This window comes from Prinia subflava, chromosome 8 (genome assembly GCF_021018805.1).
Source record: "Prinia subflava isolate CZ2003 ecotype Zambia chromosome 8, Cam_Psub_1.2, whole genome shotgun sequence".
Taxonomy (NCBI): Eukaryota; Metazoa; Chordata; class Aves; order Passeriformes; family Cisticolidae; genus Prinia; species Prinia subflava.
The window spans coordinates 1,088,221-1,112,435 of NC_086254.1; the positions used below are offsets into that span (position 1 = coordinate 1,088,221).

The following is a 24,215-nucleotide window of genomic DNA, read 5'->3' on the forward strand; positions in this document are numbered from 1 at the left end:
CGGCTTTGGATCCAAACCCTGCTTCCCTTTGGTCCTTTTGCTCCTGCTTCGGTCCTGGCTGGGGCTTTGAGGCTCTGCACAAACTGCTGCTTCCCCCTTCGCAGCAGAGGCATTTCCAGGGAATTTGCTGCAGCACACACGGCAATTATGTGACGGAAGTTGGGTGAAAGGGAGCAGGAATAATTTGCAAGTTCTGCCAACAAAATCTCATTCATTTTTGTTGTTGTTTTTTTCGTCCCCATACCTTGGCAAGACTCTTTCCTGTTTTTCTTTCATTCCATGGCAAACGCACAATAGGAACAGGAGGTCAATCACTTGGAATTGTCAATTTATAATTTTACTGACGTTGCCAGTTGCTTTTTCTAAAGACAGTGAGCAGTGTGTGAAGCACTTGTTGGGTAACAGACATAATTAGATGATTTCTAAATTTCCAAGAGCTTTTAGGTACTCAGCACACTGCTTCCCCAATATCCTGTGGCTCTGTGCTAATATGCTGAAATGTTTAAGTTGCAGTTAAATCATAATTGTTTAAGTCAAATTGATCCCAGAATTGCCACCCTGCAGATTTGGGGAACAGGATATGAAGGAAAAAAGTAGCATCTGGAGTGGAAGATTCTGTGAAAGAATCTCAGGATGTCAAAAATAGTATTTTTTTCCAAATCCTTCCAGCAAAGCTTAGAGGATCAACCCGGGTACAGGAGAAGGAATAAGAAATGATTATTACAGATCCAGGAGGTCAGATGAGCATGGCTTGGTGAACAGGGAAAATATGCCTGTGAAATATGAGTGAAAGTGAAAGTGAAAATGAGTGAACTTTCAGCTGGGTGGGGATGAAAAAGATGGCTGTAGGGAGGGGAAAAAAGAATATTTGAGTCAAATTCTGCTGAAGTTGACAGGTCTTTTCCTCTCCCAAAATAATCCCTTCTAGTCTGGGTCAGGAAGCAGTTTGGGATCAGCTGAAGCAGTTTGGATTTGGTGATTTCAGATTTAGAGGAATTGCTCACTTGATTTTTTTAAGCAGGTCATTTTAGATTGCATGGGAAGCTCTCCAGTGGGGAGGGTGGAGAGCTGAGCCCGACCCTAGGCTGGGAACAACCAAGGCAGCAGGGTCTGGAGTTTCCTGGGAAAACCCCAATCCCAGCCCAGCTCCAGGCCCTGTCCATGCTCCCCTTCCCAGGTCTTCCAGCCACAGTCTGTGTCCTGTTCTTGACCACATGGAAATTGCAGTTTGCAGTCCCAAGGCTCGACTTTGGTGCAGCAGTGAAGCAGAGGCTGGGATGTGCTGCTGAAGGCAGCTCCTGCTCCTCTGGAAGGGAAGGCTCGAGCCAAGGCTTTTCCCTGGCAGTGGAGTCACCTCCCAGCTCCCACCGTGTCTTTGGGGGTTCCCTCATGTTTTCCTGCTGCTGCCTTGCCCTCTGTGAATCATTGGCTATTCACTGTGCATGGAGAAACCCCCAAATTCCCAAATTCCTGCCTGTTTTTCCCAGTGGGATGAGATGTGTGAGCTCTGTGCTCTGTCCTAGGGATATCCAGGCATTTCCTGTACCTGGAGCAGGAGCAGCTCCTGATTTCTGACTGCTGCAGTCCAGCCCTGCTCTCTGCTGTTCCCTGTCCCAGAGCCTGGGGCACAGGTGCCCTCCTGCCACTTGAGTGGCTGCACCCAGAGTGGCTCAGAGTGGCCCAGGGCACCAGGGCCACCTCCTCCTCCCTGGGCACCTCTGGGCTCTGGTGAGCTTGCCCCTTCTGGGCAGAACTTCCTGGCTTTTATCAACTCCCAGGAAATGAGGAGGTTCTCACCAGTCCCCATCCTCTGTTGGGTTTGGGTTTCTGCACTGGATGAAAGCCTCATAGGGATCTGGGACTGAATCAAGATGAACTTTAGGTTCTGCTAACACCATCAAGAGAGTGAGGAGATCATTTGTATGATCCATTAATGATCCCTGGAGGGGCTGGAGGTGGCTGGGGGGCTTTGCCTGATGTGAGCTGTGGGTTGCATCTCAGGAATATTCTGTACACACCTGTGTGTCCCAGCCACAGCCTCACCTTTACCTCTTGCCCAGCCTGGATCCCACCTGGAAACATCAGGGAGCATCAAAGGCACCACTGTGGTGTGGAGAGGAGAGCTCGTGGAACCCACATCCTTCCATCCCCACAGGAACAGAGCCACAGACAGCCTTCCCACCTTCTGTCCAGGTGCCAAGGGCCTTCCTTCAGCCTGTTCCTCAAGTGAGAGGGCAGCTCAGGCATTCAGGATTAAATCCTGGCATGGAGGTACCTGCAAGCCCTGTTGGACATCTTGGAAGTGACCTGTGAATGGAGGTGTTTTGGGATGAAGGGTACAAAGATCCACTGTCTCCCTCCCCTCCTCTCTGCACTTGTCCAACCCTCTCTCGTATCAGTGATCCTCTCCACCATCCTCTGCCTCTTCTGGAAAGAAAAATGAGATGTGAAAGAAGCACTGGGGGGAAAGTGGGAATGCAGCTGTCTCAGCATCAGTCCAAGCCTTATCCTTTCTGGCTTGTCAGCAGGAGCTGTGGCGTGAGGGAGCCCTGAGCCCCAGCCAGCCCCAGTACCTGCTCCCAGCCCCTTCTCCAGAGGTGAAGTCTGGAGCAGCTGCTCATTTTCATTTAAGCTGTGGGGTTTGGGCTATTAATAAGCCTGGAAAATAACCACATGTTCCCTGAATTATGTAACAGATGTTAAATTCCCCAAGCTGAAGAGGTGTCAGCCTGATGGAAGAAGTGATGTGAGGACCTTTCTTTTTCCTTGGAGCTGGGTTTCTCCTCTTATGAGCAGAATTGATTATCTGCCAGTGGAGAGAAAAGAAAGTGGTGTCACCCCCGGCCTGGACCCAGCCCCACCTCGCTCCGTGCCTGTGTTTGTGCTCCTCCCGCCTCTCCCCAGCGGCGCATTTCGGAGACAAGTGTCACCCAAACGCCTCGGAGGATGTGCCGAGAGCAGCGCGGCTCCGTGAGTCACCGCCGGCGCCCCTGCACTGGCACGGGCAGCGAGCAGGAGGAGAGGGAACCCGGGGCCAGGAGCCCGCAGTGCCGGGCCAGCGAGGGGCTGGGCGGAAAATGCCTTCCCAATTAACCCTGTCAGGGACACCGAGGTGTTCACAGCCTCGCTGGGGTGCTGTGAGATGGGCTGGAGGTGAGGATAGAGGAGGTGTGTCAGGGGGTTAAAAAGGGATTCACTCAGTCTTCTCTTCGATAATTTTTACTTTTAGGGTTGTTGTTCCTGATCTTCCACTCTCCCAGAGTGAGTCCTCATGGGGAAAGGTCCTCAGCAGTTCAGGGTGGTGTTTACCCACGACGGAGCTCTTCCTAATACCCCTGCCGTGGCACCTGGCATAAAGATTGAGGCCACACCTTGAGCATGAGGCACCTCCAGTCCTGTGTCCAGTTCTGGGCTGCTCCAAGGACAGACCCTGTGGGGCTGGAGCGTGTCCAGGGAAGGGAATGGAGCTAGGAAGGGTCTGGAGCCCCAGGAGCAGCTGAGGGAGCTGGGAAAGGGGCTCAGCCTCGAGAAAAGGAGGCTCAGGGGGACCTTGTGGCTCTGCACAACTCCTGAAAGGAGGGGACAGCTGGAGGCTGCCCACGGAGGTTTGGAGTACCCATCCCTGGAGGTGCCCAGAAAAGGCCTGGGTGTGGCACTGGGTGCTCTGGGCTGGGGACAAGGCGGGGATGGGGCACAGCCTGGGCTTTATCCTGGAGATCTTTTCCGAGCTCAGTGATCCTGGGATTGGAAGGTGGAGGGGAGCTGTCAGCAGCTGCATGAAACAGGTGAGCAGTCCCTTGAGAGAGCTCTCAAGGGGGATGGGGATTTGGGACCCGGGGCCCAGGGGTGCCACATTCCCTGTGGGTACAGATAACACAGCGAGACAGAAATCAGAGGCACAGGGGCGGCTGCGCGCCAGGAGGAGCCGGTGGCTGCGCCCTCCCGGGGGTGGCTCTGCTCAGACCCTCATTTCTGATCTGCTCCTGTTTCTCACCCGCTGGCAGGACAGCGGGGAGCCCGTGCTCAGCACCGCGCCCATTCCGCTCGGGAACGCGGCTCAGGCACGGCCGGGGACGGGGACAGGTCCTGCTGCGTGTGGCCGTGTGCCGCCACCGCCACCGGTAATGGCACTGCAGGGAACGGCCCTCCTGCATTCCTCCCTCTTTTTTCACATCCTGCACGAGGCAGGGACAGAAATGAAGTGACTCCCTGCTAGGTGTGGAATTCAGCAGGATTTAGGAGGCACAGGGAATCTCCCGAGCACAGATATCTAATCCGGACAGGCTGTCACAAGGCTGGATCCCCCAGTCAAAGAATTCATTGTTGGACACTCGGCAGTAAAAAAGAAACATGGAGGGGAGCAGGGGACTGGATTTGGGGTGGTTTCCCCAATTCTGCCCAGTTCCCCTTCCCTTGTCCTTCAGGAGCAGTTGACAGCCGTGCACTCGGTGTTATTCACTGCTCACCACTGATTAATGGGCTGCTAATGGCATTACTTATTTCATTATCCAATCTGCAAGATCAGTCATTATCCTGGGAAAAGGAAAGTCCATTTCTTACTGGCATTAAGTGGTTGGCTGGCAGGGTAAAGTGCAAGGTTCACATTTAGGAAGAGGAGCAAGAAGAAAATTTCTTTTCAGGAGGAAAACTTGCACTGAAACTCATCTCCAAGTTTGTATCACCCAAAGAGCGGAGCTCAGGTATCAGAGGAGGTGTTGCAAATCACAAAGAAGTATCCCAAGAAATAAGGACTGGATCAAGATGACCTCAGAGAGCTAGGATAACAGTGCTGGTAGTAATAATAATCATAATTATAAATAATAATAATACACCTTGGAGGTCTGGGTCAGAGCTCAGGTGCTTGAGGTGTTGTGCAATTGCAGGCAAAGAAAGTGCTGCTTCCAATTCTGCTTCCACCAAAAGGAGGAGCGAGGCCAGCTGGCGAGTGACAGATGGGCAGGGGACAGCAGGGAGGGGACAGGCCCGGGGCCCCGGCAGGACCGCGGCTGGCGCGGGGCCGGTGTCAGGAAGGACAACGACGGGCATGAAGGGGGCACCCGGGGCACCGGGACCAGCAAAGGGCAGGGAACAAAGAGCCTGCCAGGTCACAGGGGGAGCCTGGCCGAGGATCAGAGCCTCACGGACTGTCCTGAGTGACAAAGACCCGCAAGGATCGTGGGAGTCCAGCCCCTGGCCCTGCACAGGACAGTCCCTAAACCACGCCACGTGCCCGTGAGCATTGTTCAAACGCTCACTGCCTCACGGTGATATCCCAAAAGGAATGGGGACGGGGGCAGCCAGGTCCGAGCCACCAGGGGCCCTGGCATGGCCACGCTGGCCCGTCCTGGCCGCAGGGAGGAAGGAGAGCTGTGCCCGTGGGCTGGGAGCGGCCACGGGGCCCCGTGGGGACGGGCAGGATCTCGGTGACACGGCACAGAGGGCTTGGAGGGTTTGTGTGTCACGGCTGGAGAGGTGACACTGGTGAGGGGACACCCTGGGGGTCCCTGTGGTGTCCTGCAGGGACACCTGGCAATGACAGGGAAAGGTGCAGGGGTGGCCGTGGCCGGCGCATCCCGGGATCCCCTCCCGGTGCCACCTCCTGCACGGAGGTGCAGCCGCTGCGGGGACCGAGCGCGGCACTCAGGCTGGCTCTGGTGGCAGCGGGCTCCTGGCCGGGGGCACCGTGTGGGTGTGCGGAGGAGCCTTCCCAGCCTCTGCCCGGCGCTTCCGAGGAACGCGTGTGGAAGCAGCGGGTCTGAGCTCTCCCAGCCCGGGCTGCAGCCGCAGCCAGCCCCGGCCCTTCCCTGTGCTCTGCACTGCCAGCCCGTGAGCCCGTGGCTGGTGCCCCGGGAGGAGCGGGGCCGTGCCCAGGGCGCACTGTTCCCGCGGCACTGCGCATTCCCCGCAAGCCCCCTTTTATTGGGAACTGAACATCTGTTCCAGATGTGGCCGCTCGGTGCCGCATTGTTGTCCCGCTCCCCGGCATGAATTATTGAGAGCCGGGCTTTAAATAAATGATAAAGGCTGGCCGTGCGTGCGCTGAAGTTTGTGTCGCTCCTCGCCCGCAGAGTCGCGCTCCGGGCTCGCCCGGCCCCATGATGAGCTCGCCCAGCGCCCGGGCCCCGCCGAGTCGCCTGCCTGATGGGGCTGATCCGGGAGCCGGCAGAGGGGCAGCCCAAGCATGAAGGTGGCCGCGGGGATGAGTCTCCCGGCGAGAAGGAGGAGCCGCCGCAGCGGAGCAGGCAACCAGAGTTCCCCTCCTGGCAAGTGCTTTTCTCCTCTCCATCCCTTCCCGGCGGTGCGAGGGAGGGAGGGAGGCTGCTGCTCCCGAGGGTGGGCGTGGGGACACCGCGGGTGGGGGGAATGTCGCGGCCGGGAGGAAGCCCGGGTCAAACCCTGGAGCAGAACCCCGCCCCAGGCGCTGCTGAACGCAGACGAGCCCTCGGCATCTCCCCGAGGGCAAAGGGACTCTGGGCTGGAGCCAAAGGTGGGTCCAAACCGGGCCAGCCCCTCCTTTCCTGCTGCCTCGTGCCTGGGAAGTCCGAGTGGAATTCTGGAAGCCTGGTAGCCTTGGAAATTGATTTTTTTTATTATTATTACTTTTCTTTCTTCACCATTTTGAAAAATGGCTTGACTCACAGTTGCATGAGGCTGTGGGACTCACAGCAGACCATCTGTTTCAGCTGTTAACAGTCATTAATTCTTTCGTATTTTTTGCTACTTTCGAGACACTTTGGGGGAAAAAAAAATGTTCTGGATGGCATTGAAGGAGTTCAAAGTCACTAACATATTTTTCTCTGAGAAACAATGTGCCATGAATGCAGTTGTTCTAAAAGAAATATGTTTTTATTGGCTTTCTAAATGGGGAATTTGTCTCCTGTGGCCATGCAGGAGGACACGGTGTTTATCTCCTTTTTGCCATATATTTGGCTCATACCTGCACTGCAATCCATAGACTGAGCAGGGTTTTTCTGGGTTGAATCTATTGCAGAAAGACTTTTATTTAAAAAAAATACAGTGAGATTTTTCTCTGAAGCCACTGCATTTCTGGGCCCAAGCACTCAGTGATTAAGTCAGCTGGATTGCCCCAGTGCTGCTGCTCAGGGCCTGGAAAAGGCCTCCCTCCTGGGACAGGTGCTCATCTGGCCCAGTAAATAATGGAATAAGCCCATCCCATTGTCACTGTCCCCCAGCCTGGGCACACTGACCCTCCTGCCTGGTGTTCCCCGAGCCAGCTCCTCCAGAGGGGCTGTTCTGATCCCCTGGCCAGGCAATCCAGCTGTCCTGTTCTTCAGCCGAGGTGTGCTCCCTGCCTGCTCCAGCAGTGCCTTCATCCAGGCTTGGGATGCCCTTTTGGGGTTCACCCCAAAGCCCCCCTGCAGGTTTCCCTGGGCTTCATGGAAAGTTTTAGATGCAATAACAACAGCAAAAAAAAAAAAAAAAAAACCAAAAAAACCTTGGGTTTAGCATGGAGTGCCAGGACACAGGGAATTGGTTTAATCGCCAGAGGGCAGGGATGGATGGGATATTGGGAAGGAATTGTTCCCTGGGAGGGTGGGCAGGCCCTGGCACAGGGTGCCCAGAGCAGCTGTGGCTGCCCCTGGATCCCTGGCAGTGCCCAAGGCCAGGTTGGACATTGGGGCTGCGGGCAGCCTGGAGACAGTGGGAGGTGTCCCTGCCCATGGAGGGGTGGCACTGGATGGGATTTAGGGTCCTTCCAACCCAGCCCATTCCAGGATTCTCTGATTCCATGATTTAAGGAAATGGAAAGAGAGGGTGCAGTACCTTGGGAACACAAGGTTGGGAGGTGGTTGCAGCTCCTCCAGGGGAGCCCTTTGTGCCACCATGAGGCCGTGGGGTGGGGATGGCAGAGCAGAGAGCTCCGGGCTCATGTTGGACAGCTTTTGGTCTGTGTCAGGAGGTAAAACACAGCCAGAGCTGCTCCTGGGGCTGCTGCTGAGGAAAGCAGAGCAGAAGGGCCCTGCCCTGCCAGTGACACCCGGGAGGGGACAGCCAGGAGCCTGGGAGGGGACAGCCAGGAGCCGTGGAGCACTTCCAGCCATCCATTAGGACTGCGGCTCTCAGCGGAATTACAAATGTGGCCTGGAAAGGCTCCCTGGAGCTGGCCTGGGAGCCCTGCCCGGGGCTGGCTGGGGCAGCAGGTCCTTGGCAGTGCCTCCGGGGCCGTGCTGGAGCTGAGCCCACTTTGTGGCACCGAGGGACATGTGGGGAAAGGGCGTGGCACAGGATGGCAAACCCCAAATACCCCCATGGGGCAAAGCAGAGTCCGTAGGACATGCCCTGAGAGCTCAGCTCAGGTCTGGATGGTCCCAAACTCCAGGGATGGACTGGGGCCACCTCCTGATCTTTGCCAGGACATCCCTGGGTCTCTGCTCTCCTTCCTGAGCAGGGGCTGTGCCCCGAGTGCTGGAGGACAGCCAGGCCATGCTCGCCAGCAGAAGGTGCAGGAATTCACATCTGGAGCCTTGGAGACGTTTGGGGCCAGTGTGGTTTTCATTTGAGGCCTTTCCGTTCTCCATTGACTTAATTAAATTAAAAAAAAAAAGAAAAAAAAAAAAAAGCAGGCAGGATTGTGTGGTTTTCTTTCCCTTTTTTTTTTTCTGATCAGATGCCTGGCTCGGAGTGCTACAGAGCCAATTTTCATTTTGAAATTTCCTTTCATTTTAAAGCTCCCCGCAAGAATTTGGAGCTGCAAACCAAAATGAGGAGGTGTCAGACTTCACAAACCAACCCAACCCCAAACCTATTCATTAACTCAAAAAGCATCTTCTGTTTTGTCAATTTTCTGGAAAAAAAAAATCAACTTCTTCTTTTTCAAAAAAAACCATTGCTTTTTAAAAAAAAAACCAAACCTGAATTAAGCAGAAATACTCCTCATGATTTGCTGCAGTGGAGAGAAATGGGGGTTGGCTCTTGGCTGAGGGCTGCTTTCCCCCTTTGCCCTTCCTGTTGCCAGCCTGTGCCATGGGACACAGAATTTCTGGGCCATAGATGGAGATTTCCAGTTTCACAAGGATGATTTGAGATCTTGGGGCCCCCATTTGTTCCTGATGCCCCAATGTTTGTTAGTTTTCCTTGTATCCAGCCTCCTCCTCCTCCCTCCAGGAGCTCAGAGCTTGGTGCTCTGAGACCCCGAGAGACCTCACAGGGCACAGCCTGAATATCCCTGCCTGCTCCCAGATCCGTGAGGAAAGGGAAGGAGATTTCTCCCCAGCAGGAAATTTGCCCATTAACACCCCAGACACCAAAGTCTCAATGGAGCTCTTCCCTCGGAACCAGCTCAGATGCCTCTCCCTGGTGGGAAGTCTAAAAATAAGCATATTCTCCACAAACAGCTTAAAGATGTTGAAAATGAAAAGCAACAAAGGCTGGAGAATGGATGAGTCACTAAATTACAGGGCTATCTTTCGAAGAGCAAAACAAACACACAGTCCCCCAGCCCTGGCTGCTGAGATTCATCATGGATTTGGGGCTGGGCTGGGGCTCTTTGCCCTTTGCAGGCCCTCAGCTGAGTCCTGTGGGCTCTGAAGGGTGAAACCTTATCCAGCTCTGCTCCACTCTGTGCCAGAGCTGCTGTGAATATCGAGAGCAAAGCCAGCCTGCCCAGCAGCATGAGCAGGAGGTGCTGTTCTCTCCCACATGGGCGTTGCTGGGAGTTTTTTGGGATAACCCCCCTCACACGAGCTCCCGGGATGAGGAGCCTTCCTGCAAGGGGTGTAAGCAAAAATTCCTGTCCCCACAACGTGGCCCCAAGGAAGCCACAAGTGTTTGGAGTCTCAGCTGGGAAAGGATCTCTGTGGGTGTCACTGTATGTCTGCACCTTCATCTGGGTGAGAGGACACAATTAAAGGAACTCTGGGTTTGGGATTTTCCCTCTCCCTCGAGGTCTCCTTTCAATGAGCTCCACCAGGGTGGACTCTGTTGCAAAGCTGCAGCTTTTTTAACATTTGCAGATGAGCTTGAATCAAAATGCTGGCATTTGAGGCAGCAGGAAAGGGGCTGGCCTGGTGCCAAACCTGTGCCTACATCCGATGTTTGCAGCCAGCCCCAGGCTCTGGAGAGGCTGGAATGAGCCCTTGGATCCCAGCAGATGGTGGGGCTGGAGGTGCTGGTGTGCCAGCCCTGCTGCTGGGCTCTGGGGTGCCCTCCCAGGGGCCTGCAGGGCTGCAGGGAGTCCCTTTCTGCCCAGGATGAATCCCAGGATGGTTGGGGTTGGAAGGGACCTCAGAGGGATCCAGTGCCAGCCCTGCCATGGGAACACCTTCCACTGTCCCAGGGTGCTCCAGGCCCCATCCAGCCTGGCCTTGGCCACTGCCAGGGCTGAGACAGCCACAGCTGCTCTGTGCCACCCTCCCATCCCCCCCAGCACCCTCATCCATCCTTTTTGTGGCTGCAGGAGGGGACCAAGGCTGGCAGCCTGGCCTGTGTCCTCAGCCCGCTGCAGCACCGCTGGCTCGCCCCCGGCCCAAAGAACTCTCTGGTCCATAAATCCATAGCCTGAGCTGGCAGCTCCAATAAAAGCTGTGCCCAAGGATCATCAATCCTGGAGCAGAGCTCACCCAGCAGTGATTTAATCTCAATATTCTCTTCTGAAACGTGCTAATTAAACTCCAGGAGAAAGCATCGAGTGCAGAAGTGAGGTGGAGGAAAAGGAAAAATAAAAGTTTCTCCTGGAATAATTAAGCACTATTAAAACATGAAAATCCACGCTGGGGAGCAATTGTACTCGTTCCACCAAGTTTTATCAGAAATAAAGGGGTGGAATTCAGCAATACCGAAAATGTGAGCTGTGAGGTGGAAAAACTCTCCCACTCGTGGGAGCCATCAGGGTGGGAAAGGGTCCTGAGCCCTCCCTGGGCAGGGGGACGGTGGGTGTTGCCCAGGACATTCCAACCTGGAGCGGGCAGAGCCCCCTCCCAGCACTGTGGGGAAGGCAGGACTGCAGACCTCTCCCCTCCAAAGACATTCCCAATTTTCTGGGGTTTTCATTCCAGAGCATCATCCCTATCAGAGCAAAACTCTAATCCCATCAAGGCCTTTCTTCTCTGAGGGTCCTCGAAGTTTGGCCCTCCAGGCCTCACATCTGGCTCAAAGGGATTTCTTGAAGCCCCGCAGCTCTCCTGGAGCCACAGCCTGGCTGTCCCTGCCTGTCCTTGGACACCCAAGTGATCACTGCTGGATCGGCGGCGCTCTCACCCCGCGCTGGGCTGCAGACCCTACACAAAGACCCTGCCCTGCCCCGGTGGCTCTGCTGGGTGGGCCCCACGGGAGGAGCCTGCCTGGAGAGCACAGCTCAGCTCGATGGTGAATTCCAGCCAGTGCTGATCCCTCGTGGCTGCAGCGCCGGCCCTGCTGGCAGTGCCAGTCCCCAGCCTGCCCTGCTGCCATCATTCCCTTTGTCACTTTAGGGTTTCATTGGCTCTGGCTGCATCATTTCCAGGAGTGCATTCCAAACATCCCGCGATGGATTCCCGAGGGAGCCCCATCCTTCTGGAGAGCTCCATCCCAGCTCACTCCCTCAGCCCCAGGAGGTGTTGCCCAGGACACCTGAAAACCAGAGGGTGTGGAGTGATCAACTCTGTGTTTTAACAAAGCAAAAAGGGAGAAGAGCCATGGGCTGCTCTCATTCGTGTGGACACAATCTGGAGATATTCTGGATCTATTTAGGGATTAATGAGGACTTGGTCTTTTCACATTTTTTTTTTTAATAATAAATATATCAGCCTAATGGATTTTCCAGCTACTGTTTTCAGCCATGAAGGTTGGAACCTTTTTGGTTAATGTTTTCCAGAGCTGAAGGAAAGGAAATTAGCTAAAGGCAGGGAATAACTTTCCCAAATGAGGAGTTTTGCCCCCATTTACTCACATTGGCAGCCCAAACAGAGATGAGGGAGCTGCAGGTGAAAGTTTTCTGATGGATCAAGGGAGAAAAATAGGAACTAAAAGTAAAAGGATGAGGAGATTCATCTGCATCTCACTCTGATAGAACAACATTTGGTGCCATCACCACATGGCACCACAGCTTCCACAGCTGGTGCTGAGGGCCTTGCTCCTGGAGCAGGGATTATCTTCTCACAGAACACAGGAATGCAAATAACTTCATAAAAATGATCAAACTGCGGGATGTAGCCCAGCCCTCGTGGTTTATAAGGGCCTTGGAGCATGGCTAAATTCCTGAATCTCCATGCAGGCAGTGTCCAGGCAGTGGGAGGGGCAGTGGGATGCAGAAATCTCCCCCTGGGGCAGGACAGATGAGCTGGTGAAGCAAAAAGAGTTGAATGTCAATGGATATGGGGTTTATATGGGGTTTCTCTGCATAGGAAGCAGAGAGAGCCAAAATCCCTCTGCCCCAGCTCCTGAGCTGCAGATCATGTTCCTTCTGATCCCAGGAAAATCCCAGTGTGGGGAACACAGTGACCCACAAGGCTGAAGGGAAGGAGACAGGAAGGATTTTACATCAGAAAAGTACAAGGGAGACAAGATGTGAATTAAAAGACCTCTGAGCCCTAAAATCGACACTCTGCAGGCTTTGTTTGATGCGCACACGGCTGTGGGAGTGTTGCTGGAGATGACAGGTGTCTCTCCAGGCTGTTTTCCAGATCCTATTGAGGCAGTTTGAGCTGTGTTGGGCTCCCATCAGAGCCTCTCCTGCAGTCAGCTGCTGTCACCAGCACAACATCTCTGCTTGCTTTCAGCCCAAATTGGTTTCAGTCAAACTTCCCCTGCTGGAAGCATCCTGGCCCAGCTGTCCCCGAGGGGTCAGGGGCTGTGCTGGTGCCAGGCAGTGATCCAAGGACTGTGTGCCTCAGGAGCATTCCAACAGGGAGCTGGGGAGCCAAGCAAGCTCCACTGAGTGCTGCTACCAGCTGAAGGTGACTGCAGCAGGGAAAGGGGGGACATTTGGCCGGAGAAGGGCACTCCTGCAGGCACTTCCTCCTTCCCAGTGCAGAAATCCAGGGTTCCTGGATCACTGATCTCTCTGCTCTCCTCTTCTGCCTCCAGCATCCGGTGGGGTCAGGCAGGCTGAGGGCCCTGGCTGCAGGGAAAAGCAGTTTGTGCCCACAGAGCACAGGACACACCTGCAGATGTGGGATCTTCTCCTCCAGTGCTACTGGCCAAGGAGTCCAAGACCATTCTGGCCAATATCAGCAGTGGTGTGGCCAGCTGGACTGGGGCAGTGAGGGCAGGGATTGTCCCCTGTGCGGGCCCTGCTGGGGCACCTCCAGTCCTGGGGACAATTTTGGGCCTCTCACAATGTAGACCCTGAGGGGCTGGAGCACATCCAGGGAAGGGAACAGAGCTGGGCAGGGTCTGGAGCCCCAGGAACAGCTGACGGAGCTGGGAAAGGGACTCAGCCTGGAGAAAAGGAGGCTCAGGGGGACCTTGTGGCTCTGCACAGCTCGTGACAGGAGGGGACAGCCAGGGGGGTCGGGCTCTGCTCCCAGAGAACAGGGACAGGAGGAGAGGGAATGGCCTCAGGCTGGGCCAGGGGAGGTTTAGATTTGGATATTGGGTAAATTTCTCCACGGAAAGGGTGGTCAGGAACTGGAAGGAGCTGCCCAGGGAGGCTTGGAGTGCCCATCCCTGGAGGCATCGATGGAGGTGGCACCTGGGGACAGGGGTCAGTGGTGGGCTTGGCAGTGCCAGGGCAATGGCTGGACTTGATCCTGGAGGTCTTTTCCAACCAACGATTCTAAAAAAGGAACTGGCGGCTTAACCCCTCTCTCTGCCAGAAGGAGACCTGGAGACACAACTTCCAGAGGGGCTGAGCCCCACGGGCGCGGGTCCCTCCCGGCGCTGGATTCATCGGGGCCGTGCCCTTGGCGGGGGCTGGGGCGGCGGGGCCGGAGCCGCTCCCTGCGCGCAGCATCCGCGCCTGGGCTGGAGGATGGGGAGGAGGGGGCGGCCGGCGGGGAGGCACGGCGAGGAAGGGGTTAGCGGGGGCCGCGGCGCAGGGCTGGCGGCGGAGGGTGGTCCCTGGCCGGGCCGGGGGAGCGCGGCGCGGCGCGGCGGGGCTCGGGCTGCGCTCGGGGCTGCGGGGGCCATGGGGCGCTGAGCCGGGGCTGCCGCGCCGCGCCGCTCTCCTCCTCCTCCTCCAGCATCGCCTCCTTTCAGTCCAGTTCTTCGCTTGTTTGATTTGATTTCATCCCTTCGCTTGTTTTTTTTATATTTTTTTTCTCTCTCTCCGCCATCCCCACCGCCCAGATCTCTCTGTGCCTCCTCCCTCCATCCTCCTCTGAATAACTCGTCTGGGAGCGATCTGGAGGGGCGGGGGGGGGGGGGGGGGACACAGTGGCACCGAGCAAACCTGTGGCGGAGGAGCCGGCTGGTGGAGAGGTGAGTGAGGAGGTGGCGAAGGATGGGGAGCTCGGGCTGCCCCCCGGCCGGGCTGGGACGGAGGGGAGGGCTCGGAGGGAGCCGGCTGCGCGATGGCAGCGCCCTCCCCTCCCCGGCTCGGGGGCACCGCAGCTCCACGGGGAACCTGTTGGGGCTTCAACCAACGCTGCCAGCCGGCTCAGACGGGCCGGCAGCCGAGCGATCCCCGCGGGGGGAGCCGCGGGTGGCCGTGGGGTGCGCGGAGGGTTGCTCGGGATGCTCATCCCCTCCCCTCGGTCCCCAGCCCCGCGGAGCCGCGGCCGTGCCCCCGGGCCCCCGGTGTGGCTGTGGGAGCTCACACGCGTGTTTGTGGAGTTGCCATGGAGCGGCACAACAGCACTTTGGCTGCCCAGAAAACCTTTTTCATTCGTTTCCTGGCCCCCCGCTCGTTCGTACCGGGTGATGTAATGAGAGCTCGGTGTCTATGCAGAGTCCTGCTCTCGGGGCTTGGACACGGGTGGAGATCCCAGATCCCGGAGCAGAGCGAGCATCCGCCATCTGTTTGAATGGATGGGTCCTAATGAATCTGTCAAACCCAACAAATGCACTCGACGGAGGAATTTGGCCCCGAACACCTCCTGATGCCGCTGTCGGCAGCCAGAATGCTCCCGAGCAGAGCCGTGCCCGTGCCGCGCTGCCCGCTCGGAGCCGTGCTGAGCGCAGCCCCGGCTGATTTCAGCTCATTCCATCACCAGGTCCCACACCTGATCTGCAGCTCTCGCCTCCTGCTGCCCCCCTGGAGCAGCCCCAGGGCTGCAGCGGGGAGGGCAGAGCTGCCGGGCTGTGCCGGCCCCTGGCTCAGCTGTTCCGCGGTTACTCAGCAGCTCCTCAGCCCTTTCCCACCCACCAAGTTTTGCTGTTTTCCGTGGAGTAGCTGCCTCCCCCTCAGCGCCGTGCTGCGCTGGTCCGCGGGCGCCTGGCGAGCCGTGTCCCCTCCCGGTGGCTTTGGGAGTGTTGGAAGTCCTCGGGATACGGATGGGCTGCACCGGGAGATGAGAGCGGGACGGGCGCTGCGGTGGGAGCGGCTCCCCGGGCTCTGGGTACCGGAGGAGAGGTGTGTGATCCTGGGTGGCTCCAAGGGCTCGCTGGACTACAGGAGGAGCTTCCCGCAGCCTGGGAAATGGAATTTGCCCGTTGTTGAGCTGTAGAATAGCTGCACAAGGCCGGCACCGGCACAGGACTGGAGCGCCCAGGGTGCTGGCATCACGTAGGCAGCTGCCACCGAAATGACACACTTGATTGAAGGCCAAAAGAACCCAATACGTAACTGCTGTGATTAAGCTCCATATGATGCCTCAGAGCAAGTAAAAACCCCTCCTTCATCTCATCTTGCTTGTAACGAGACAGCCGTTGCAGGGATCTCATTTGGGTCATGTTGTGGCTTTTGGGGGATTTTGGGGGGGTCGTTTTGGGTCGCGTTGTTTCTGCTTCTGGCTGTACACACCCATGACCTGCAGCAGTCTGCACCCCCGCGATGCCCCCTGAGAGCCTGGGGCTGTAGGTGTGCTGCTAGCTGGGAATACAAATCCGAGCAGGTAAGAGCTCCCGGTGCCATTTCTTTACCAGGGAATTTTCCAGCTGGCTTCCCGTGGGTCTCTGCATGCTCCCTTTCCCCCGGAATGCATGTGTGGGACTCTGTTCCCGGGAAGGGTTTGCCAGGGAACCTTCATCCTTTCAGTTTGGGGAGTCTCGGTGGATGCTCGGCTGTTTCCTCAGGGGATGCGCTGAACCTGTAGCCAAATCCTCTCTGCACTGCACCTGTGGATAAAGGCTCTGCCCGGAGGGGTCTGCATGGCTTGGGACAGAATCCCGTCGGGAAGTGAGGGACTGCAGCCAGGTCCTGCTCGGGGGGAGCTCCCAGGGGCTGTCAGGGCTGCAGGGTCTGTCCTGCAGGAGCTGCGTTCGGGTCCTCGACTCCTCGGGAGTGTGCAGAGCTCGGCTGATGCTCTCGGCCTCCCCTTAAGTTCTCGGGGCAGGGGTTTGGTCCTGGGAGCAGAAGGATTTCAGCAGGGAACAAAAGCACTTTGAGAGCAGCTCTCTGCCTTCAAGCCACAGGGCAGAACTTGGCTTGCAAAGAGAAAAAAAACCCAAGGCAAAACAGAGCAAAAGGCACGAAGGGTAATTTAACCCAAGTCTCTTTCCCTGCCTGCCTCAGCCGTGTGGGGAGCAGGGCTGAGCCTCCTTGTCACCCGCTCCCCCTCCCCGGCTGCATTTCCATGCAGGTTCTGTCCAGTCGCCATGGGCTGGAGGGTTCTGCTGGTGCAGCCGAGCCCTTCCACACCACGGCAGCTCTGTGACTACAGATGGGTTTAGAAACAGCATTTTGGTGGCTGCTTGTCCCAGCGTTCCTGCCCCAGCCCGGGTACATTTCGATGGTTGGTCCCATGCGGCTCCCTCTGCTCCAGGAACGTTGCCCCTCTAAGTTCAAAGCATTGCAACTTTCTCGTCGTATTTCTTTTGAAATGTTCTAAGGAAAATCATGGCTTGACCCATGCAGTGATGGTGCTGTGCATGTTTTGCCTTCCAGAGTTGTGGTAAACTGAGCAAAAGGCACATTGAGAAACTCCTTGGACTAGAAATATCCTCCACCATCTTTTTAGATTTGTGCTCATAGAGCTTTTATTGATTTGGGATGAAATATGGCAGGCAATCTATGAGGAGATGCAAATTCAAACAGGCAGGGCCTTTTCAGAAAATGCTGGCAGTGTCAGAAGGGTCTGGGAGTGTTCATTGTAGCCAGGTGCCTTCCTGAGGTGAACTGAGAGGGTTTTTTAATGTTGTGTAGAAAGATCAAGTCGGTTTCATCCAGTTCATACAGTCCCCAGCTAATGATGTACTGGGAATTGATCATATGGAGGAGCTTTGCAAGGCTAGGGAGGCATTAATTGTGTTTTTAACCTGTGAATGTGGTTAGTGTTAAAAGTGTGAGGCAGAAACTCAAGTAAATCTGGGTATTATGCAATAGTTCTTGGGCTATCATGAAAAGAGGGCAATAGCAACAAACTGGTTTATAGGTCTGCTCTTAATTAACTGTAGCCTCCTTTGATAAAAGCACTAACATGTGAAAATGGTTCTCGGAATAAAGACATTAAGCAGTGGTAATAAAAGCCACAGTCTGAATTTAGTCTGTTGAACCTGGAGTCCATGGGCAGGACCTGGAAAAGGTAAAGAAATTCAGTGTGTCATTCTAAAAGTGCCCTCTCATTCCTTGAACTTAACATCAGCTTGTGGAGGCTTGCTGGGCATCCTCGCATTTGCATTTTTACAGCAGGTGAAAAGCAAACCTGAAATATCTGCACTGAATTCTGTCCTTAGGTCTGCCCCTCAAACATCTGCACTGCTGCCCTCGGGTCTGTCCCTCAAACATCTGCACTGCTGCCCTTGGGTCTGCCCTAGCTGGGGCTTCCAGGCCCCTTTTAGAACCTGGACCTTTCCTGGACCTCACTTTCCCAGGCATTATCCAGCCATTTCACCTGGCTGGAGAGGTCGGACCTGTGCCTGAGCCATTCCCTGCTGTGCTGGCATCTCTGCAGGTTTGGTGGCTGTCCCTGGGGTGGGAACACTGCCCAGTGGGAGGACAGGGCCCATGGGGCTCATCTCTGAACCCTAGCAGTGCAGTGATACCTGGGGGAGCCTGGTGGAGGTGCTGGTTTGGGGCTCTCTGGTCCATCCCTTTTCCTCACCCGCCTGTATTTCCATGCCTTTGCTTGAAGTTCTTCCTTGCAGCAGAGGCTGGGATGCTCAGGAATGCAGGAAGGTTAAAATGGGGCTGCTTTGCCTTTGAACAGGGCCAGTGGGGTCTGGGTGCGAGCAATGGGGTCTGCCCGGGGGCCGTGGGTGTCCTGGTGTGGCTGGCACAGGTGACAGCAGGGAGAAGGTCTGTGTGCATCTCATTTCCTTGGGATCTCTGTCTCCTGCCTGCTGGAATGTCAAAGCAGAATGTGAGCCAGCCCGAGGAGCCGGAATGCGTTCGGTGGCGGGAAGGGCTCCGCCGATGTCCTGCACAAATCCGGGTTGGATTCGGGTTTGTTTCATCCCTTCCCAGCCCGGTCCCCAGGGTTTGTGCTGTGCTCCTGCCCGGGGGCTGTTCCTGCAGGGCTCAGGAGGGCAGAGACTCCCAGAGCTCAGGAGCTGCAGGGCTGAGGATGCTCTGTCCCCTCAGGGTGTGCAGGGCTCAGCTGCCTGCAGACACCTCCTGCCCAGCCTCGGGCACACAGAGGAGGGAACCTGGCCCGGGTGAGCCGTGCTGGTGCTCCCAGCCTGTCCCAGGAGGTGCTGCTACCTCCAGGGATGCTGTGGTGGTGTCCCACGGGCAGAGCTGGGATACCTGCACGTGTCTGTGCTGCTAATTAGCAAATGGCCCCAAGGGCTTGGGGACGTGTCTAAAGGCTCCCGAGGATGTCACAGTGAAGTGTTCCTTGGGGTCTATTTATTCATTCAGCCTCAGAGGCTCTGCTCTGACCCCTTTTAAAAGCAGCACTCAAGGAGAAATTGAGAAATGGCCTCTCTCCTTTCCCCCCGAATATCCCTGACCTCTCCAGGGCAGCCACTTCTCCACAAGAGCTCTCAGCACATCAACCCTTAGACAAATGAGATTCCAAAGAGAGTCAGCCCTGAGATCAACCCTGCCAGGTATTGAGGCTGGGAAGAGCCAGCCCGAGAGCAAATCCCAGAAAAAACAAGAAAATTAGGTCTCTGTAACTGTTTCCAATTATCCAGTGCTGTTGGTTCTCCTGGTGTTTCAGGAAGAAACATGGAAATCTCTCAGGGTCGAGCTTGTTTACAGAGTGCTTGTGGGTTTCAGGCCCAGCCAGCATCAGATTCCTCTGGTACGTTCCCTTCAAATAAAGGCTGAAATAAAAATAAGGATGCTGTAATTTGTGCCACCCCGAGAGCTCAACACTGCTCCAGCAGGAAATGATCACTGGGGTTCCTGGAACAGCTTTACTGAAATATTCCAAGGAGCAGGAGCTTGCAGGGAAAGCAGCACAGACTGACCCTGCTCTCCCTGATAGGATCTGGTGTGTGGGGAATTAAGAAAGATGAGGTGCTCCAGCATGGGCTGGGGCCAGGGAGAGCTCCAGAGCTGTGCAGCCCCCCCGGGTCAGGGGTGTGGCCCTTGGAAAAAGCCCATTCCCAGTGACTGCTGTGTGTGGGGTCACTGGGATCCTCCGGCCACAGGCAGGGGGTGATGTTAAACTGCTGCTCCGAGGGGATGGAGGGAGGGATGGACACACAGACCACCTCTGGCAGCAGTGCTGCAAGGCCTGTGTGTCCAAGGCAGCTGGCACCCCTGGTTTCAGCAGGAGTGGAGCCACTGGCACAACAGTCCCTGCACCCTTTGTCACCACAGCCCATTCCTGGCTGTGACAACCAGCCTGGTGGCTCTGGACACTCTGGTGGGCACAGGTCTCCCTTGGGTCTGCTCACCCTCTCCCAGCAGCCTGGGATCCTCTTGGCATCCCCTTGAATCTGGGCTGTTGTGTTTAGGGACACTGCCCCAAGGAAGCTGCTGGCCCTGGACGTTTGCAGGGGAAGTGCTGGGAGTGGATCTTGGTTGGAATCTCACACCACAATCCACCCCAGTTTATATGAAATTATTTTAGTGTTGGGGTTGCCCTTGTCTCTAGTTCCCTTCTGCTCAGTTCTGTGTGTTGGTAGCTCCAGTACTCCCAGCTCCCAGGGAATTTTCTGTAGGAATCATCAGCCATTGCTTTAAAAAGTAACCCTCACCAGATGTCCCAAAGCCTCCTTTAAAGACGAGGTCTGACAGAAGTCAGATTTATTGGGAGCAATTAATTGTCCTGCTAAGAGCCCTCAATGTTTTGGCATTTCATTAATAAGACGTAATCAACCACCAGGCTATTTGGAGTGTGTTACTCTGTCAAATCCGCTGTTAATTGTCATTATTTGATAGATTTCATGTTTATAATTACTGGTGTGTGACGCAGGGTGTGCTGTGAATAATCCATTGTGTATTGTTTTGTGAACCAGGGTGCTGGGGGTGCCAGGAATCGCTGCTGCTTGTGTCTCCAGGGCTGATTTATGGGAGAGAACTGGACAGGAGGGAATGAACAGAAGCTCAGAAAAGTCCCCTCCAGCCAGGCTCAATGAGCAAATACTCAGCAGCTGTGAGTGGAGGAGAAAAGGATTCAACAGAGCAGGGAAATAACCCGTGTTAGGGATGGGTTATGGGGTGGGGATGCACGAGTGACATTTCCTCCCTGCTTTGATGTGCTCCTCGGCTCAAAGCTCTGGGATATTGTTTTTCTTGCTGTCAACAAGGACCTCGTTCCTATCATTTAGTTCTGAGTGAGCTCGTGTTGTACTCAGGAAAAAAATGAGCTGAGTATTCCAGAGAAAGAGAATTGGGATCTTTTTGTGTGAGAGCAACCAGGGCTGTGGGGCAGGGTTGGTGTGACAGGCTGGGCAGGGGTGGATGATGTTCTAAAGCCTCTCTGGCACCCCTGACCTGCTGTAGATGCTCAGCCGAACCTGCTCCCCTGGCTCTGTCCATCCTGACTGCTGGAGAAGATTTCTGTGAAGGGGTCCAGGAGGAGCCCCCTCTCCATGCTGGCAGGGGTCCCTGGTGGGCACAGGGTGGTCCTGGCTCCCCTTGCAGCTCAAACAGGCTGGTCTGGGCAGGGAAAATAAGCTGCAGGTGGGCTGGGAGTGCTGTGGGGCCTGGCTGCTCCAGCAGCTCTAGCACCCTCCCCCAGGAGGATTCTCCTGGGTTTTAAGGGCCAGGAGGAGCTCAGAGCCTCCAGTGTGGGAAACAATCCATCAACAGCCCTGGGGTTTCACCCTTTAACTCCACCAGCATCTTCCAGAGAGGCACCAGGGCCTGGGGACAGGCTGGATGTGTCCCTCCTGGCCAGGCAGGACATGTCCCTCCTGGGATGTTTGTTCCAGAGGTTGATCACCTTTGCCATAAAACTCTGCCTCAATTCCCACTGTGCAGGTTCCTTCAGCTTCCCTTCTGCCTGGAGATTTGAGAGGTTTTTGTAGACTGTGTTGGCTTCCTCTCCTAAATCCTTGTCACCTGAAAAGGTTTTTTTTTTTTTTGGGATCCCTGGTGTCCTGTAGAGATGCTTGGCCCACAGGAGGGAACGGGAGGCTGGGCTTCCCCGGGGGCAAAACCGATTTTTTCATGTTTCCAGGTGAATTATTAGAGGTGAGAAGAGATTAAAGATTTTTGTTGTGTTGCTGGCTTTCTTTTTTTTTTACTTTATAACAGCAACTCAGAGGCTTTCCAAACCTGGAAGATGGAAATTTTTTACTAATCTTGGTTAAACACAACTGGGGGCAGCAGCAGTGACAGAAAGTGGAAGAGGGCAGGAAAAATCTGGGGATTTCTGTCTGCAGAAGGTGAGGATGAGTTTGGGAGTCGAGAGGAAATGCCGGTGAGTCAGCGGTGCTGGTTCTTTAATCGGGCACTTTAAGCCTGTTTGGAGTGGAAAGGGTCTTTATCCCCTTGTGAGTGCCGCTCTTGCCTTGGGGACAGACACGGAGTTATCAGGTCCTTGCAGTCCTCTCCTCCCAGCGCTTCGAGCTGGGGATCAGCCCCAGCCACAGTTCAAAAATAACAAACAACTCTGATTTCTCTGTCCCCCTGTGCTCTCACATGTGCAGCTCCCAGACAGAACTGTTGGATTTTATACCTGACCTGGCACCTTCAGTTCTCCCTTCCTGCCGGGATTCAAAGCAGCAGCAGCAGTTTAGAGATCTGGTGTCTTTTCAAGTGCCCTTTCTCTGCTTTTTCATTTCGAATTTACTGCAGAAGGTGGGAAAAAACCCCAGCACAAAACCTTCTGAAGCTCCAAGTGCTTTGTAGTTCTTGAACGTGGAAGTTTGTGGCTCCTGGGGTGCTGTGCATTACATGAGGTTGTCACTCAGATCTTGTTTTCTGCCTTGCAGAGGATTTTTTTCTCCCCACTTACATCTTTGAATGCTGAGAATGATCTGTTTGTAAAGGCTTTTTTACCCAGTGATCACCATGAGGAGCTTTATTGTTGGTATCCCAACTCAGTGTGTGCCAGATCTGCATTTCCTGCCTGAGTTAGAGAAGCATTCTCTTAGGTTTATGCCAATAAATGATCAGAGACAGCCAAAATGCCATGAAAGTGTGCTGAGGGCATGTGGGCTGTGAGGGGTCAGGACTGGGAATGGTCCCTGGAGGTCAATTTGGATTTTACCTGGATCCCCACCAGCAGATGTTCAGTGAATCTCACGTGTGTGGGTTTAAATCTCCTGTTTGCAGTCCATAAATCCTTGTGAAAGGTGGGATTTGTCTGGATGGATTCATTTTCTGAAAATGTGTATCTAATACGTTTGGAAAGCTGGGTCTAACTTCTGATAGCCACCCAAGGAAGTGGGAGCCCTCCTGTGTCCCAGAAAAGCTCTCAGAAGGAGCTTTAGGGCTCCCAGCACTCAGCCCGGTGACTGCAGCCCAGGCTGAGCAAACCTGGCTCTCCAAACCAGCCCGGGGTGTTCAGTGCCCTGTGCAGGCTCAGCAGCAGCCTCTGCTCTCTCTCCTTTGTAAATATCCCAAATGTGCCTTCCTGGGGGTTTGGGGCTCTGAGATCAGCAAAGATTGGGATCAGCAGTCAGCTAACACGGGCTTCCTCCAGGACTGGCCTCCCTGGGAGGATCTATTTTAGGGCCTTTTAGAAGAGCCAGACTTGATTTTTCCCCATCCCGAGGCTCCTTCCAAGGCCACTTCTCTCTGTGGTACAGAACGAGCCTGCTCTCAGTCCTGGCTCTCTTCACACCCCTGAGCTGAGCCTGATTAAACCAGACTTGGGCACTCCATATCTGCAGCTTCACCCTCCCCACCCTGCCGAGCTCTGCATCCTCCTGGAGCCCTGCGGGCTGTGCCGCTGGTGGCTCGGATTGCGCTCCACGTGCCAAGTCTGTGCGCAAAGTAAATTAAAAAAGAAAAAATCTTTAAAGCTATTGTTAGCAGCGGGGAACGCAGGTGACAAGGGACAAAGTGACTCTTCCCAGCACAAGGATTTTGTCTTCCCTGAACTGGGCTGGCTTCAAGGCAGCTGTGGGGATTTAGTCCAGCTCAGCCTTTCCCATGCCAGAGGTTAAGCCAGGTCTAATCACGACCCTCAGCTGTCACAGGAGAAGGAGAGGAATGGACAGCACCATGGAAAAGGACCAGAAATAGCAATGGAGCCTCTTTGGGAGGCTGGTGGTGCCCCCTGGCTGGTGCCTCATGGAGGATCAGATAACTTAGGGGTTCCACAGGTGACACCAGGGCTCTGCTGTCCCCTTGGATCCAGCTGGAGATCACACAGCCTCTCTCCGAGGACACCAGCAGTGGACAGCTCTGGGGAAAATGGGATAATTTCCTCCAAAGTCCTTGCTCTTCTTTGCTTTAGATGTTCAAATATTGCTGTGCCCAGGGAGAAGCATCTTTAACACCATCACTTCATTTGATGAATTTTTAAAGGGTTTAAAAGTGACCTCAGGGACTTCCCAGCTCCTGTTCCAGTTTCCCAACCATCTGGCTGCTGCCTGGATTTTCAATATATTCCTGTATTCCTTTCAGCCCTGAGAAACGGCTAAGAGAACAAAGCTTGTGCTGGGACTCCATTCCTGTGTCCTTGGCCATCCATGGATGCTTTCCATCCCTCCAGCTCAGACTCCCTCAGCCCAGTCTGTGGCAGAGCTGGAAATCTCCATTTTATCCTCATCCCACTTCTTCTCATTCCTGCCTGCTCTGTTTGACACCACAGGGCTCAACATCCAGCTTGGGATCCTGCCAGGGTGCTCCCAAGCCCTGGGATCCATGGAATTCCAGCTCCATG

General features: G+C 55.1%; 1 protein-coding gene across 5 annotated transcripts in view; it reads left to right on the plus strand.

Moving 5' to 3' along the window:
* The window catches only part of CALN1 (calneuron 1), a 140,097-nt gene that overhangs the window by 12,426 nt on the left and 103,456 nt on the right, over positions 1-24,215 (plus strand). For 3 of the 5 annotated variants that reach the window (XM_063402365.1, XM_063402369.1, XM_063402366.1), the window contains exon 2: positions 6,069-6,267. In XM_063402365.1, the coding sequence (XP_063258435.1) occupies positions 6,142-6,267 (126 nt within the window). In that variant the 5' untranslated portion in view covers positions 6,069-6,141. Of the gene's footprint in view, positions 1-6,068; positions 6,268-14,311; positions 14,359-15,794; positions 15,933-24,215 lie in introns of those variants that run through there. The other 2 variants (XM_063402368.1, XM_063402367.1) reach the window with 2 other exon arrangements.